The sequence below is a fragment of the Myotis lucifugus genome, unplaced genomic scaffold (genome assembly GCF_000147115.1).
Source record: "Myotis lucifugus unplaced genomic scaffold, Myoluc2.0 scaffold_555, whole genome shotgun sequence".
NCBI lineage: Eukaryota > Metazoa > Chordata > Mammalia > Chiroptera > Vespertilionidae > Myotis > Myotis lucifugus.
Genome location: NW_005871603.1, coordinates 513300 through 530498, shown reverse-complemented (window position 1 = coordinate 530498; position 17199 = coordinate 513300). Strand labels below are relative to the sequence as shown.

General features: G+C 61.3%; 1 protein-coding gene across 1 annotated transcript in view; it reads right to left on the bottom strand.

Annotated features, from left to right (window-relative positions):
* Positions 1-1096: 1096 nt before the first annotated feature.
* The window catches only part of MYT1 (myelin transcription factor 1), a 28493-nt gene continuing 12390 nt past the window's right edge, over positions 1097-17199 (bottom strand). The window contains 12 exon segments of the mRNA XM_023745552.1: positions 1097-1305; positions 1523-1666; positions 3768-3871; positions 4425-4516; positions 5444-5662; positions 8242-8325; positions 8554-8616; positions 12623-12691; positions 12798-12860; positions 13714-13868; positions 16365-16555; positions 16558-16624. Coding sequence (XP_023601320.1) covers positions 1165-1305; positions 1523-1666; positions 3768-3871; positions 4425-4516; positions 5444-5662; positions 8242-8325; positions 8554-8616; positions 12623-12691; positions 12798-12860; positions 13714-13868; positions 16365-16555; positions 16558-16624 — 1392 coding nt within the window. The 3' untranslated portion in view covers positions 1097-1164.

The window sequence follows — 17199 nt, the reverse complement described above, 5'->3', positions numbered from 1 at the left end:
ATAACTTGATTGCATCAAAATTATAACTAGAAGTTATAGCAAGATTTTTTGTATGTGTGGCCTACCTCATAGTCAAATTGTTAATTTCACTTTGATTTCTTTTATTTCTCTCTCGTGGTATCCTGTATGTGGGGGGGCTACTTCAAACAGTATAAAATTAATAAATAAAAATGTCAAATAAATAGCAAACGTTAACATAAAAGAGGTTGTGAATATAAATACTTACATCTTGACAAAATTAAATAATTTACAGAATAATTAAACTAACTACTTTTTTAATTTCTTCCAGAAAGAGCAATTTCTCTACTTGTAAATACTAACTTGGAATTGCAGTCACAACTGATTTGGACTCTATTTACATGTAGGAACATTGTGTTTTTAACACATTAGATTAAAATTTACCTTTTTTTGCATCTTGAATAGATCTAACAAGGAGTGAAACCTTGGTGTCTCCGATTAGAATGTGTCCCCTGACCTCACGGACGCTGTCACCTCAGTCAAGCTGAGCTGACCCAGGCAGTGCCGGTCGCAGGCCTGGGTCAGGCACCGAGTCCAGGCCCAGCCCTGAGTCAGCCCTGTGCAGGGCTGCAGCCCACGAGGGAGCTGTGCGGCGCTGGGCAACCGGCGCCCTGGCGCAAGGTGCTTTCTGGGTGAGCCAGCGGCTGGCTCTCAGGGGTGCCCCAGGTTAGACACCTGGAGCTGACGGTGGGCTGCAGGCCTGCTCCTACCTTACCCTCTGGAGCGGTGCTTTGTTCCATTCTTAACACAAAACTGAATTAACTGAAAACAGAAAACACACTCGCCACACTGGCCTCGCAGAGCAGCCGCGCCGGCTGGGCCCAGGCTCATGCCACGGCCACCCCCAGCGCCACAGACACAGGAACACCGTGGTTGCAAACTCCAAAACTTCCCTGAGAACCACTGGAGACCTCGAGCTGTTCTTCAGATTATTTTCAGAAAACAAAAATAAATCCCTTTGTAATACTTCACACTCTGCCCTCGCTCAGGGAGGCTGCGGCCTCGGCCTGACCAGCATCAGAGGGAGCCCGCCCTCCAGGCACCCCTCTGATCAACCGTGAGGCGGGCTCCACCCAGAAGTCACTGTGACTTGGGAACCTCCGGGAGGGCAGTGTGGGGGAGGTAACATGGAGCCCAGCTGGGGGCCTAGACCTGGATGCCCCTCACGGCCTGCTTGATGCTCTCCAGGAGGGCCCTGTGCTCGGGGTTCTGGTAGCTCTCCCGGCTGGAGCACATGTCGGTGAGGGTGCTCACGTAGGCGTCGAAATTCTGTTCACATATTGGCTCCTGGAGGACAGAACCAGTCTAGCAAGCCCTGCCCGCGGCGGCCCCAGGGTTTCAAAGACTGTGGAGCCGCAGGGGACGAGGCCCCACCCTCCCAGCACTGACTGCCCCTCCACTCCGTCACCCGGGAGGGCTGGCTGTGGATCTCCAGTGACTCAGGAGGCCAGGAACCATGTGGCAGCAGCCCACCCGTGCGCCCTCAGGCCCGCCTGCTGCTCACCATGTGTGGAAGGCGGATGTTGGCAAGACTTTGGATGAGGGCCTGGCTCAGGCCCGACAGCTCCAGAAACAGGGCTTCGTTCTGCTCCTCGATGAGCTTGTTCTCCTGCTCGATGGTCCGCAGGCTCTTCTCCATGGAGGAGATCTGCAGTGACAGATGGAGCCGTGCCTCGCGTCCTCCTGGGACCATCTCCTGCCTCAGGGGGAGGGTCCCTGCCATAGGGAGGGGCTGGCAGCGCCCTGGTCCCTGGTTGCAGGGCACACGGTGACTAGCCAGGGGCAATGTGGGCCATGGCTTGGTGTGTGTCTTCCTTGGGGTGAAAGAAAGGAGCCCAGGCAAGCGCGAACCTGGGCAGCTTCACAGTTCTCCTTTGTGATGGGAGTTCTGCACCGAGCGGGGTGTCTGCTGCCTTTGGGTTTCCACCCCACAAAGACCAGCAATGTGTCTAAAGCAGCTGAGGAGACGGGAGGTTGGGGAGGGCGGGCAGCCACTGTCCCCAGCAGCCCATCGCCCAGGGGAGCGGCCGGTGGCTCCTCCAGGCACCCTGACAGGGCCCTGGGGTTTCCAGCAGGACACCAGAGGGGACTCCCAGGGGGGCTCCGGGCTCTACAGTGGAATGCCAGAAGACAGCGATGCCTGGGCTGGTGGTCATGGGCAGTGCTGTGTGCTCTGGGTGGCTCAGGCCACCCGCACAGCCGTGCAGAGGCGCATGGCCAGCACAGGAAGGTGGGCCTGCCTGACTGCATTTTGCAGGAGCCTGGGCTCAGAAAGTTCAGTGTCAGTGACGCACCTCGGGGGCGGGGGGTGGGGGGGGGGGTGTTTTCCTCCAGCCAGGTGGCTCTGTGGCCAATGGCTGGGAGCATCCTGCGTCTGGGCATCTGCCTCTGGGCCTCAGCCTCCGCCCAGCAACTCCCTGGAGGGGAAGGGAGTCCTCCCTAAAGGACTGCTGAATACGCTTCTAAAGGTGGGCGTGGCACCCGGGCCGTTTGGCTCAGTGGATAGAGCGTCAGTCCTCGGACTGAAGGGTCCCAGGTTTGATCCAGTCAAGGGCACGCAACTCAGTTGCAGGCTAGATCCCTGGCCTGGTCGGGACGTGTGGGAAGCAACCAATCAATGTGTCTCTCTCACATCAATGTTTCTCTCCTCCCCCACCACCCCCTAAAAAGAGAGAAAGGAGCCTGGGCAAGCTCAATGGGAAAATATCCTCAGGTGAGGATTAACAACAACAAAAAAAGATGGGCGTTGGCAAATGAAGAGAAATTAGAGGCCCTACCTGCTGGTTACTGACGCCAGAGGGCCCATGGTCTTTGAGAAGGCAAGGGCCAGGGAGGGACAGACACATCACAAAGATGTGTCTTGGAGCCCAGAGACGGCCTGATGCCCTCTCTGCTTCCACTGCCCAGGAACCTGGGGAAGATGCCGCTGGCAGAGTGACGACCCTCCCTGCCCTCGGGGCTGCCACTGTGTTTACATGGCCTCTGAGTGACAAGCAGTCAGCAAAGCCCTTTGCCGGGAGGAAGGAGCAGTTAACGTGTCACATGGCAGCCTCAGGACAGGAGCCCTATCTTCTGTGCCGTCCTCACTGCCCTCAAGTCCTGCAGGGCCTGGTCCCCTCCTTGTCCCTTTGTCACATCAGCCACAGGGACATTACTCTGTGTGGCCCCACCTCTGTATGCCCAGCTCTGCTCCAGCCCCACTCAGCACCCAAGGGCAGGCCGTGGTCTCCTTTTCAAGATGAGATCTTTACTGCTTTTTCCTGGTCGCAAGCATTCATTTGGGGGAAGTCCGAGGGATGTGGCACACACACGCAGAGTCCTCGGCAATGCCACCGCTCGGTGGCAGCGCTGCTGGGTCACACACACACTCGCTGCTTTCTCAGAAACAGGCTCCTCTGGCGACCCGTGGAGCTGCTGCACTGTAGCAGCCCCATGAGGACAGGAAGGTGCGCCCAGCCTGTGTGGCCACGCGGCATGGGACCAGCTCTGTCCCGCTCTTCAAACCCACACTGTGGTGTGCTCCTCCCGACACTGACTCTGCCGGGGCCACCAACCGCCAGCGCCAGAGGACCAGCACCGACAGCAGAGTGGGCCAGAGGCGGCCATGAGCACCGTGCTCATCTGCCCAGCCCAGCAGTGACCTTGATGTGGGGCTCGGCTCTTCCCCACTCAGAGAGGAAGCCAAGGACCAAGGACAAAAGGACTTTGTTGAATTGGGAGCCAGCGGGCAGGTGGGCGGAGCCACCCACCTGAGACTGCAGCTGCACCATGGCGGCCTCCATCTCTGAGTTGGACTCGTTCAGGTCTCGAATCTCCTGGTTCAGCTGCTTGATCTCCTCATCGTTCTCCAGCACTGCCCCAGAGAGAAAGCCTGGTCGTGGCTCTCAGCCTCACACCCAGGCCAGCGAGGTGGGGTGTGGCAGAGGTCTGCTCTCTGGATGGAACTGGGGCCCCTTTCCGAGCAGGGGCACCTGGCCTGCTTTCTGAGGGAAGGCTGGTCGGCAGCCACTGGCTGTGTCTGTGGTTTGCCTCCTGGCCCTGGGTCACAGGCATTAATTGCCAAGAACAACATGGAAGTGTTTTCAGATGATACTGAGTTTCCTCAGCTTCCTTCTCCACTGGGACTGAGTTCTCTGCTCCTCAAGCCTGCAGGGCACAGCCTCCAGGTCGGCCAGCAGGCTTCTCTGATGCCAGGACTCACCGTTGCCCAGGTCAGAGCTGCAATGCTGGGGGCCCAGACACGGGCCACCCTAGGTAAAAGCCAAGGTCGGGAGACCCATTGGCTCAGGTCAAGGGATCTGTCTCCACCATGATGGGTTCTGCACCCCTAACCCCTCCCTACGGTAAGGCTCGCTCACCCCGGTGCCAGGTCCACGCAGATGCTGCCGAGCGAGGGGCGTCCTTACCATCACTCGTCTTAAACTTCGTGCCGAGAACATCATCCCCTGAGAGTTTTCCCTTCTTTCCAGCAAAGGTTGCTCTGGGACAGCCGGACAAGCTGGAAGCAAAAGTCACACATCAAAAACCAGCCCAAGGTCACACATCCCAGTGAGAGCCAAGTCCTCGCTGCTGGTGGCCTGGGAGGGTCCTGGATGGAACTTTCTAGCTCATGACCTTTTGCCCCCTCACCCAGGGACAGTCCCCCAGCTCCCTCCCTCCTCGTCTAGGACCCTGGTCACTGCCTTGAAGACTGTGTCCCCGATGTCCTGGGAAGCTGCTCCCTCCCTCTGCACCCTCCCAGCTACGCCTCCCCAGCGGGGACCACCTCTGACCACACCGGGCGTTTCACGTGTTTGTTTGCAGCCCATCTTCCCACCCGCCCTGCCCACGTCGCCTCCAGGAGGGCCAGCTGTCAATCTCATCTCCGCTGTCTCTCCAGAGCCTGGTGCTCCGTGGACTCCGGGAGAGGCTTGTGGAGTGAGTGAGTTCATTGATCTCGTGGTGGATAGACAAGGGCAAATACAAGAAGGAGACAGGACCCAGTGGTGGCTCTGTGCGCCTCAGCCATTGCCTGGCACAGAGGAAGCAGTCTGGGGGTGGGGGTGGGGCTGGGGGGGGAGGAGCCCCGGGACCACCCACAGGGCGAGGAGGGGTCTTGTCACCAGGCCTCTTTGACAGGCAGGCAAGGCCAGCCCCAAACTTCAAAGAGGCCCCAGCGCGAAGGCAGGCACAGAGCGTGGCAGCCAACGCTGCTCCTCAGACGCTGGCAGCCAGGACTTGGGAGGGACCCAGACACGTGGAGGGAGGCAGTGACAGCCGCCTCAGGTGACAGGCCACAGGCACATCACCTGGGCCACAGGCTTCCTCTCGCCTCCCCAGGAGCTGCCAAGCCTGACCTTGGTCTTCCTCCTGAGAAAGTGCCTGTCACCCCTGAACCCTGCCGGGCCCCCAGGAGGCTCCCACAGTGCACAGAGGGAACAGTTACCTCCGGTGGGTGAGGAAGCCCCCGTTGGCGTGGCCAGAGCCGTCGCAGCCCGGAGTGGGGCAGGTGGGCCCCTCGTTCCTCGGCGACTTCCAGAACGAGGGGCCATTGAGGGAGCCCTCCTTCTGCCTGCGGGCGGCCAGCGGGCAGCCCGATGCGCTTCGGTGGGAGGCGTACTTGCCGCTGACGTGGCCAAGCCCCACACAGCCTGGAACTGGACACCTGGCACCAACATTTCAGAGGTGAGCAAGGGGTGCCAGAGGCAGAGCCCAGAGACCCTCCCACACGGGCCCTGCCATGGCCGCAGCCCCAGGGAGTGAGTGAGGTGACAGCAGCAGGGATCACGTCCCCTCTCCAGCCTTGGTCTCTGCCCCCTGTGTGGCCAGAGGGTCCCCAGCAGACTTTAGCATGATGCCCTGGCCCCGAGGTGGCTCGCAGGGGTCTCTGGGTCCACCCTACTAGTAGACCTGCTGCCAATGCCCCCTTGCACCATGCCAGTGGTGAAGTGCCCGCTGGGACCACCCAGAGACCACTGGCTGGGAGCCTGCACCAAGCACAGGCCTGGGTGGCCTAGGAGTCACAGAGGTCAGAAGGGTACCCTGAGCCCGGGCAGCTTGGGGACACCAGGGGCCCTGCCACCCCCCAGCACCCATAATGAGGCTGGTCATGGCCTGATGCCTGTGGGTGTCCCAGCTTTGCCACATCTGAAATGTGTGTCTGGAAGGATGGATGGAGGCCACAGCTCACATGGGAAACAGGCTCAGACACCCCAGAGTGACCCAGCCTGAGGCTGGCCTTCCCTTTATTCAGGTTGTTCAAGGAGAGAAAGGGGTCCCTACAGAAATCACAACGCCCCAGAGACAGGTGAGATGGCGTGAGGGGGGCTCAGAGTGACTGCCCCGCACCCTGCTGTCAGGACCAGGCGGTCACACACAGCAGGTCGAGGCCGAGAGCTCTGGGTGGCCTCATGGAGAGGGACCTGGCCCGGCAGGTCACAGCTGTTCCTTCTGAGCACCGACGGGTCCGGGCTTTTGGGCCAACAGGAGACGGAGGACAAGCTCCTCTATCTGCAAGTTCCTCGTCTTCTCCCTCCAGCAAGTGAGATTCCTTTAACGTGATGCTGGTCACCACTGCCTTTGTGCTGCAGACCCGCCCGAGCACAGGGCCCAGGAGGGGACACACCACCCAGGTTACAGAGAGGTTCCTGGGCTCAGAGAAGCCAGGGCAGGAAGCCCGTGGCAGGGCTGGGCCGTCCCAGGGCTCCTGCAGCACCTGGGGGGGGGGGTGTGCACTGCCCAGTGACAAGGCCATCTGGGCTCCTAGCCCCAACAACCCGGCCTCAGTCAGAGCAGCCACCGCAGACACTTTCCGGCCTTATTTGTCCCCTTCTGCCAGCTCCCATTTCCTTAGTCATCCCACCCACATGGACCTCGGGCCTGTGGGGTGTCCACTGACCCCATCCAAGGTCACCTCAGCCCATAGTTCAGAGCAGACACACTGCCGGGGCTCACAGGGGTTGAGGAGGTTCCGTTTTACACCCATCCCCCAAACCTGGACACCTCCCAGCTGAGGGCATCTGGCAGGAGGCCTGGGCCAGGTGCCCATGAAGCCCCGACATGACAAGATCAAAAGGCCGAGTGAGCGGTGGGCCTGGATCCCCTTCGCTCTCTGTGCAGCCTGCCTGCAGGGACGGTGCTGTCCCTGGAGCCGAGTGCACAGTGAGCGCTTTCTTCCCATCCGTCCAGCGCCCAGATCTTCAGAGCTGTCAGGTGACATTGTGAACACGTATGTGGAGTGCCGACTCGCTTGGCTTCTGCACTCCCCGGGCAGCCTGTGCTGGGAGCAGGAGTGATGAGCCACCGGGATCCCAGATGCCACTGTAGCGAGGACCGAGGGCATCCAGCTCCCGACCCCAGGAGCCTCCACAGACTTGGATGGCCAGTTACTCAGCTGTGGCCACAGGGATTCACCACAAAGTGCTGACGGGACTTAATCTCAAGCAGAGCAGACACAGGGGCCATAACGGGAGCCCTCTCCTCACCAGCCTGTCCAGAGGCTCAGCGAGGCATGTCACAAAACCCCGTCCCGCAGCCGGGCGGCCTGCAAGCCCCTTGCCTGGGAGCCCCTAGGAACTCGCCCCTCCTGTAGAGGCTGAGCTGTTTCTGAAAGTCACCTTCTCAGTTGGCTGCAGAAATCTTGTTTGTTTGTTTTGTTTTTTTTAAACAAAGTTCACAGCACATTGGGAAGAGGAGCCCGGTTCCCAGGGAGCCTGCACGTCCTGGTGCTGGTTTGAATTGTCTGCAAGGACAGCACAGTGCGCTCACTGCCGCCCCTCCTCCCACAGCCGTGTCGAGGCCCCAGTCCAGGGTGAACCTCCAAGGATCTCACCCGGCTCCCGCAAAGGTGTGTGAGCACGCAGGTCTGTGAGTCCCACACTCACGACCGACTGCAAGATCTGCCATCTTTCTTACCACAGCCTCCTCCTCAACCCCTGCATCTGCCCTTTCCCACAAACAGACCGAGACCAGTGCCCACGAGTGCCCCAGGGGCTGCTCCACACCTCAGCCCTGTGCCCAGTTGGCCTCTGGTACCTGGGTAGCAGGGCCCTGTGCCTCTCAGCCCATGGCTGGGGCCTGCGTGCCCCGATACAATGCACAGGGCTCACACCTTCATAGGCGTCCACATACCTGGGGCGAGAACATCTGTACGAGCAGGTGCTGTCACTGACAGGCCATGTTAATGGAAAGGGATCGAGACGCTACAGGAAAGCCCCAGTTCTGCCAGGCAAGGCCCTGACTTACTTCATCAGCTCGGGGTCTTCTTTGTCGTCCTTGGTCGGCGTCACCTTGGTGCCACTCTTCTTGGCACGAGGGCAGCCTGACAAGCTGGTTTCAAAAGAGGAAAAATACAACCGTGGTCCCAGAGCAGCAGCACCTCACCCCGGGGTCTGCAGCCCTGGAAGACCCCCGACAGGGTGCGCCCCCAAGAGCCCAGCTCTGGTGCAGAGGCAGCTCAGCCTGGCTGCCAGCAACACTGACGTCTTACTTGGACCTTTACACCTTCACCTGAGAAAGAGGCCCCGCCCCCCGGCACCCCTGGGCGCGCAGGCTCACCTGCGGTGCGAAGCGTAGTTCCCCGTGATGTGGCCAGAGCCATCACAGCCGGGCGTGGGGCACCTGCAAAGCAAAGGGCCAAGGGAGCTGGGACAGAGCCGGTGAAGACGCCGCCCCAGGGGGCCTCGCAGTAGGCGGTGCCCACCCTGGCCAGCCTTCCACCTGGCCTCCGGCCTTCACTCCTTTGCCAGTGAGACCCCCACGGAGTCCCAGAAAGGCCAAGAGGAGAGCACACCCCCACAGCAGGGATGCTGAGCTCCGAGCCTGGCCTGGTGCAGGGTTTGGGGCTGCAATACAAGGTTCCAGAACACACACCGGCCTTCACTCTACACGGACGGTCAGGGAGGCAAGCCTAGCACCTAGCACCTGGTCTCCGTGGTGTCACTGGGAAGGAGAGGGCTTCCCTGAAGGAGGCTGTGCCGTGTGAGCGCCACCCACACCGTCCCCAGGACCCAGCGTGCTCACCCAGCACGGGGCGGGCTGGCCCCAGGGAAAAGGGGAGCGCGACACACACAGCCCAGCTCCGCCCACACAAAACACTGGGCGGCCGGAGCACAGAGGCCGGAGAAATTCCACTTTAGTGCACGAGCGTGGGCTTCCTTAAATGATGTTCCCCAAATGAGGTCTGAGCAACGCGAGTATTCCTGCTGCTGTCGCTGCCGCAGCTGCTGGCCTGACTCTGCAGGTGTCCCCGTGAGGGTGCACCCTGGCCGGGGGCCATGGGGACCGGCAGGCCTGTGGTGCGGCATGGGGGAGCCGTTACTCACACCTTCACCCTCCCACACAGAGCCATGGCGCCCACGTGGCCCAAGGGGCCTGGGGACGAGCACGCCGGAGCAGGACACAGGTCTTCGCCTGCCCGACCCCTTCCTCAGTGTCCCCCACCGGCACACACAGTGTCTGGCACTGGGGGCAGGACAGGAAGCTGGTGCAGCCAGCAGATGCCCCACAGCTACAGAGGCACCTCCCAGAACCCAGCAGGCAGCACTGCCTGTCCCCATAGGAATCCTTGAGGTGGGCACACGGCATGGGGCTCAGTGCCCAGCCTCCTCTGGCCTCTCCTGCCCTCGGGACTTTCTGGGGCCCCTCCTCATCACTGCCACATCGGGCCACACAGCAAATGCCTCCTTGGCATGGCAGTTGACCAACCAGTCAAATCACCCCCTGACCAGGCTGTGGGGTAACTCACACCCCATTGAGGTTACGATGGTCTGTGTCCCAGTCATATGTGGTCACATTTCAACCCACCGTGTCTGGGACAAGGAGGCTTTTGCATCTTCATAGGAGCCACCCTCAGCCATCCAGGCAGCCACCACCCTCCCCGAGCCTGCAGCACAGCACTCCTCGCTGCCCCCATGTCTCTGCACTGCCTGAGGCCCAGGCGCCAGCCGCTCGGGTCCTTTGGGCCCATGGGGGAGCCCCTCACATGACTCTTAGTGCTGAGGCCACAGCCCTGTGACATCCTGCTGCCTCTTCCTCAAATGAGGGGCCTGCAAGTGCTCCCCAGAGGCAAGTGCAGAGTGGAGGGAGGAGGCACTGCTCAGGCCTCTGCTTCTCCTCAGCCTCCACACCAAGTGAGACTCACAGGCTCGGGGGAGGTCGGTGTCCCAGGCCTTGATGAGCTCTGGATGGTGGGGAAGGGCCCTGCAAGGTACAACCCCATTGGGGCCTGAGTCTAGGGCGGGAACACACACACGGGGTGGTGCCTGCCAGGCCCAGCAGAGGTGGGACCAGCAACCCCAGGGGTCCCACTGAGGCACACCTGCCCCAGGCAGGTGAGACTGTCCTACACTCCTTGCTGCGACCCAATTCAATAGCTTTTCCCAGAGTCGAGTCCAAGAGAGGGTGCTGTCCATGTGGCTGGAGCAGCCTGCAGCACCAGCCCCTCTCGGGGCCCTGAGGACCCACAGGGCCAGCTGCAGGGACCGTCCACCACTGGCTTGTGAGTGGGCTGTCTGAGCAGGAGGAAGTGCCTGTGTCTGAGGGGCGTGGCGGTGCACAGGGTCTCCCCTCTGAGTCCCATCCCTGTCCCTACCCTGTGCAGAGTCCCCATCACACCTTTGCACCCCAACTCCCCACACAGAGGGTGCTGAGCAGCCAAGTCCCACACGAGGGCACATGAACGGGAAGAGCAAATGGATTTAATTAAAATACAGAAAACATCGTACGAGACTCACTGCACCCAGGTGTCGCTAGGGAGGCCACCGAAAGGTCTCCTTTGCAAGGGGTTGGCATAGGTGTCTGTCCCCATCCCTGCCACAGGGCTGGTCGGGAGCAGCCACGCCGGCCACCCACTGACCGGGGGAGGGAGAAGGAGACAGGGAGCCTCCGGCACCGGGAAAGTGCTGGGGCCTGGCCCACCCCTCAGCCAGACAAGCAGGGCTCCCTGGGAGGCCCTGGGAAGAGGCTTGCCCAGCCCTCCCGAGGCTGAGGGGGAGCTCATTTCACACAAGGAAGACTTTCTGGTGCTACTTCTAAGTATGTTCTGGGTTAAAGTTATCTTTTCAATCCTCACTGGAGGGTATTTTTTCCATTGATTTCTGGAGAGTGGAAGGGAGGGAGGATGGGGAGAGGGAGACAGAGACACATCAATTGGTTGCCTCCCGCCTCTACCAGGGCTGGGGAACTTGCAACCGAAACACTTGCCCTTGACCAGGAATATAACCTGGGACCCTTCAGTCTGCAGGCCGATGCTCTAACCACTGAGCAACCAGCCAGGGCCGGGTTAAAGCTCTTCACAGGCTGTTAGTCTGAGAAGGAGCAACACTCTCAGAGCCACATTTCTGGTGTTTTCCCTCCCGCAGCCCTGAGCACACGTGGCCATGGCTCAATCACTCAGGCCCTCAGACTGGAAATCCATGAAAACCAGTCACAGGTAAGAAAGGCCGTCGAATGGGAAAAGGAAACAGGAGAAAGGCGCGTGGGAGCAGCGGAGAGAAGAGAGGCTGAGTGGTCCGCTGGGCTTCCGGGGCTGGACCCCAGGCATGAGTCGGGATGAGCTAAGCTGTGTCCCAGCTGTCACTCCCAGGAAGACCCCTGGCGGCAAACCGGCCCAGTGCCATCTGGGGACAGAGCCCCTTGCAACAAGGCACAAGGAGGCGCTCCCCGTTGCGAGAGCAGCGCACTCGGGGACCTGGGGCTTTCTGCCCGTTTCTAAACCAGCTCAGGGCCTGGAAGCCTTGGCACAGCAGCTCCTCAGCTCAGTGCCAGGCTCTGCTCCGTCTGGCCCCAAGCGGAGTGGCCAGGGAAACTTGTCTGGACCCAGGGCCTCCCAACACAGAGGCCTGGAGGGAGGAGCAGCCGCAGAGGGTGACCCGAGGGGCCAGAGGGACACCTCATTCCCCGTCTTGGCTCAGCCAGGACCAGCCTGTCACAGCTCAACAGAAGGCATGAACACAAAGGCAAGGACAGTCCGGCTGCACCCCAAGAGGACACTGAGACCGGGAACCTCTGGGAGCATCAAGCAGGCCGTCGGGCAGTGCATTAGGGGCAGGGAGGAGCCGAAGCAGAAAGAGGAGGGGCTCGGCAAACAGAGGGAGGAGCGAGGAGGAGAGGCACATCTGGGGCACCAGGGCCAAGGCCCGCAGCTGGAGGGCTGCAGAGAAGAGGGGCAAGGCGCTTTCTCTTTCACCAGCAACAGCACTTCCTTTAGCACGAGCAGCACAGCCTGCAGCGCTGAGTCACGGCCAGCCTGGCGGCAGTGAGGCCAGTTCTGGGCTGGTCCACCCCAAGTGCAGGGGAGCAGGCCCTCGTCAGGGCCCTCAGCACAGGGAGAGAACGGGCCAGGCCACCAGGGGCCCTCAGAGAGGCCGGCAGGGCCAAGAGCAGCACAGGAGCCTACAGCAGCCCAGCTGGTGGGGACAGACAGACAGCAGCCTCAGAGCAGGAGACACAAGCACAGCGACCCCAGCCACGGGAATCGGCTCCTCCACAGCCTTGCCTCTCTGCCCCTTCCTGCAGGCGGGCCAGCCCGGGACTGCAGCCTACGATTTGGGCTGGAGCCTCATGGAAGGGGACAGCAAAGCTAGGGAGCCACCCAAGAGATGGGCGGCCAGGAAGGCAGACATACTTGAGGTCAGCAGAATGGGCAGCCATGAGGTTTCTGAGGCTCTTGTCAGCAAGAGGGCAACCAGAGAGGCTGAAAGAGAAGAGAGGGGGGTAAGCCAAAGAGGGGAGCAGAGCAGGAGAGGAGGAAGACCCACCACGCAGCACCCCGGCCAGGCAGGCCCGAGCGGGGGACGAACCTGCGGTGGGAGGCATAGTTCCCAGTGATGTGGCCACTGCCGTCACAGCCCGGGGTGGGACAGCTGGACAAAGAAAAAGAGCGTCAGAAGAGAGTGGGGCCCGCCTGCGAGGCCTGCGCAGGGACGGCGGTGGCACCTCCTCCTGGGTCACCCCAGGGGCAACACCTCCTCCTCAGCCTTCAGAGCACAGCCTCAGCCTCGGACGGCAGCTCCCACAGAACTTAACTCAGAAGGGAAAAGGGAACCGAATCAAAGCTCTGCTTGAAGTTAGGGTGTCTCGAGCACATGTGTGGGTGCCCATGAACACACAGGGAGATCCTTTCCGAAGAGCATGGCCTTCTCTGAGGACAAGGCCCCAGCCAGAGCCCGGAGCTGGCCGTCCTGGGGAGCAGCTACGGAGCAGGAGGTTCAGGACAAGAAGAGGAGCCCCAGGTGCGGGCTGGACGCCTGGTGCAGGTGCAGGGCCTCGCCCCTCCTCTGAGAGAGCTGGCTCTCACGGGCCGACCGGAAGGTGTGGGTTGTGCTTGTCTATGAATAGCTCCCAGCAGCTTCCCTGCTCTCCGGTGACACCTGGTTCCCTGAGGACCAGCTCAAAGGGCCAGTCGGCTTCCGGAGCTGAGGGCAGCGGTCAGGCCTGGCCGTGGCCGGGCAGATGGCTGTGCTCAGGAGGCCGCTTCCCTCAGCCCTCGGCCTGCTGCGTGTGTAGAACAGGGGCTCTTTCTCATTCTCAATTGTGTTCTAGGACCACGTGAGAGCCCAGCGCAGTGCGGCGATGACGGGCACTGTCCCCGGTGCCTGGTCGAGCCCCCTCTGGACAGAGGGCAGCGGAAGGCCCCGGACAGAGCCGCCCAACCCCCCATCCCGGCCCGGCCCGGCCCGGCCCAGGTGTACTCCTGTCCACACTGGTGAGACTTACGTGAGCAGCTCCTTCTTTATGTCCTTGGAGAGAAACTTCAGCTTAAAGTTGGTCAGGGTGACATCCCCGGGGTACTTCCGCTCCTCAAGATTCTCTTCGGACACTTCCTGGTCATCTGCTTCAGAAGAAGCAAAAGAATGGGCTGCTGGCTCTGACTGCAAAAAACCAGCAGGGAGAGGTTTTAACCGCTGGCGGGCCGGGCGCCCGCCCAGGGCTGAGGGAGAGGACCCTTCAGAGCAGTGGCCACAGAGGCGCGTCCTGGAGTCTCCTGTCCTCTAGATAAGGGAGAAGAGTGCCCCCAACAGACACAGAAGACAGCACCCCAGGGGGCTGGCGTCCCTCGACCTCAGCCAGAGCTGCCCGGGAACAGGAGACCCTGACACCCTCCGCGTCCCTGCATGGGGTGGCCTGGTCCAGCGGCCGCTGAGCCGCCTCCTGAACACGGTCCTCGCCACCGAGAGCAGCCCTTCGGGGGTGCGCCTGGCACATGGGGAGCCAAATCGTCTTGGTGGAAAGGCTGTGACGATGAGGTGGCACAGGAGTAACCACACGCAGAGCATAACAGAATGATCACCGTGACCCACGGCCAGCTGGATCTCGGCTCCCCCCTCTCCTGCCCCCCCCACTCCTACCCCCCACGACGTTGCACCACCGCCGGCACTTCCTAAGGCCGGCCCACGCAGGTGTCACGGAGCCTCACGGCGCACCCCCAGCACTGGCTCTCGCTCTGTGTCCCTGCAAGTGTTCAGCCTCTTGGGGCTGAGGTGCCCCTTTGGAAATGGAGCTCAGGGGAGCCCCTCACAGGCCTTCTGGGGTCAAAGGAGGACATGCCCAGAGCACCAGCCCCGAGAAGGACTGCTCGAGGTCTTGTCACCGTTGTTGACTCATTCGCTTGATTGAGTTGCAAGCTATTGGCCAATGTCACCCCAATAAATTTAATTTTTTTAAAAACTGCTCTTCAGCATGGACAGGGCTCCCAGAAGTACTGAGCAGGGAGCATCCGGAGGCCATGGGTGCGGGACAGTGCGGCTGCGCTGGAAGGAGTGTCTGAGCTGGGAGCCAGGATCGTGGTGCAGGGACGGAGAATGCCTGGCTCAAGAGGTGTTGCCAGGGGTGGCCCCATGGACAGGGCTCCCACGACCGGGAGAGACAGCTGGGGAGAGGAAGGGGCAGGGCTGAGCTGAGGCTTCTGCCTGGAGGGGCTGCCGGCTGCAAGGCAGAGCATGGGAACAGGCTTCAGTGGTGGGAACCTCGGGGCGGGGCCTCTGGGCCACCCCATAGATCAGTGATTCTCAACCTCCCTAGTGCCGCGACCCTTTAATACGTCCTCGTATGTGGGCGTATCTGCATGTGGGCGGAGCCGCCTGGAGACGGATAGAGGAGCGGTGTCTCGGTTCCTAAGACCGTCGGGAAACACATATTTCCGATGGTCTTAGGCGACCCCTGTGAAAGGGTCGTTCGAGCCCCAAAGGGGTTGCGACCCACAGGTTGAGAACCGCTGCCATAGATGACGGTCAGTCCTGGGAGGAGACAAGGATGCTCGGAGAGAAGGGGGCCGCTCAGGGATGGGGATCAGCCTGAGGAGGGGTGAGGAATGGGCCAGTGAGGGAGACAAAGGGGGCCACTGGAGACAAGTCGCTGGGAGAGGGGGTGCAGATAAATCCTGGGGGCAAGACAGGAACAAGGATAACACAGACGCAGAGGCCCCCACCTGCACTGCAGCCCCCACACAGGAGGGTCCTGACTACAGACGGGACTCTGCCAAACAGGGAGAAAGCGGGAGCACAGCTCGCAGTGGGCGGGTCTTGGCCAGCCTCCCTCCACTGGGGCTCAGTCTCAGAGGCACCCCTCCTCGGCGCCAAACACCAAGTTACAGCCATGTGACCTCAGTCTGGGGCCTCATATGACACATGTAGAGGGAGCCTGGCTCACCAGCAAGACAGAATCACGGAGGTGACAGGTGCTCAGATGGGAGGTCTCCCTGCCACCTCCTCCTCCACAGGGACCTGCCCTGCCCTCCAGGGAGGAGGGGGGCTAGCGGAGAGAAGGGGGTGAGGGGACCTGCCCACACTGCAGAGCTGCCAGGGCGGTGCCGCCCGCAGAGCTGGGCTTTGCTGTTCAAGACGCACAGCTCTTCGGGAAAAGCCCTCAATCAGTCAGCATCTCAGCTGGGTGGAGCGACTGGGCAGGGACTGCCTGCGGCGCCCAGACCACAGCACAGCACAGGCGCCCAGCTTTTTGCTCTTTACCAGGCGGTGCTTGTCTTGGGACCAGGCCACTGCCCAGCACGGAGGCTCTGAGGCCAGGAGTTCTCTCCTGCCTCTGTCCACGGAGCCAGGTGGCCTGGAGGGCCCAGGGCTGCTGCTGGGGTTCAGGTGTGCCTATTTGGGAAGCAGGTTGGCGGGAAGCCCCCAAAACTAAGGAGCTCAGAGCCATTCCCAAGTCATCCCTTGTGGGGACTGAAAGAAGCCCCCTCTTCCCCGGACTCTCCGAGGCCCCACCATGTCTTAGAGGCAAGGAGACTGCGCTCTCAGAGGGACACAGACACTGCACGCCACTGGCAGAAACCCCCCAGAGGCGGCTGAGTCCTCGCTGCCTGAGGGTGCAGAACCGAGTGCAAAGGGACAGGACCCCTCAGGCCACGCACCCACCTCCTCGGGCTCCTCCTCTCGCTGGCGGCTGGGCTTGGTGTAGTCCAGAGGCCGGTCCCATTCATCCTGGTGGGAGGCCTGGCTGGACTGGGGCGTCATGGAGCTTCCGGGGGCACTGGTGCTGCTCTGGCGCTGAGAGGCCTCGGGAGCCTTCACCCCGGGCTCGGGGCCGCCACTGCCGGGGAACGTGCCTCCCGCCTGCGGTGCCTGCGCATACTCAGGTCCAGGGTCCCATGCTCATCCACCTCGATGGCCACTGCCTACAACGCAAAGGGGCATCTGCGTCCTGACCCCACGCCCTCCGCGTGGGCCTCGAGGTCCCGAATGCGGCGCTGCAGAGCGCCAGACCTGCTTCCCTCAGAAGGAAATAGCCAGACAGGAAGAAGCGTCTCTGAGGCCCAGATGGAGGACTTGGGACCTCCCTCCTTCGGTCTCCATGGACCACAAACCAGGCCCTGAGGGCATGAGCATGGTCAGATGAGAACATGTGCAGGACCCTCAGTCTCAGGGAGACACAAGGGAACATGTGTGTGCATGATAGTCTCAGGGAGACACGAGGGAACGTGTGTGTGTGTGTGTGTGTGTGTGTGTGTGTCCCTCAGTCTCAGGAGACACAGGGAACATGTGTGTGCATGACCCTCAGACTCAAGGAGACATGTTGGAACACACATGTGCACAGCCACGTAGTCGCTCTTCAGGCTCGGCACACAGAGCTCTCAGAAGGCACCCATCCAAGCTCTCTGCTCATCAGGAGCCACAGCGGAGGGAGAGGGAGAAAACAGCACCCTCCCCAGATGGACGGGTGGTCCTGAGAACGCCTCCCTCAGGCCTGTGG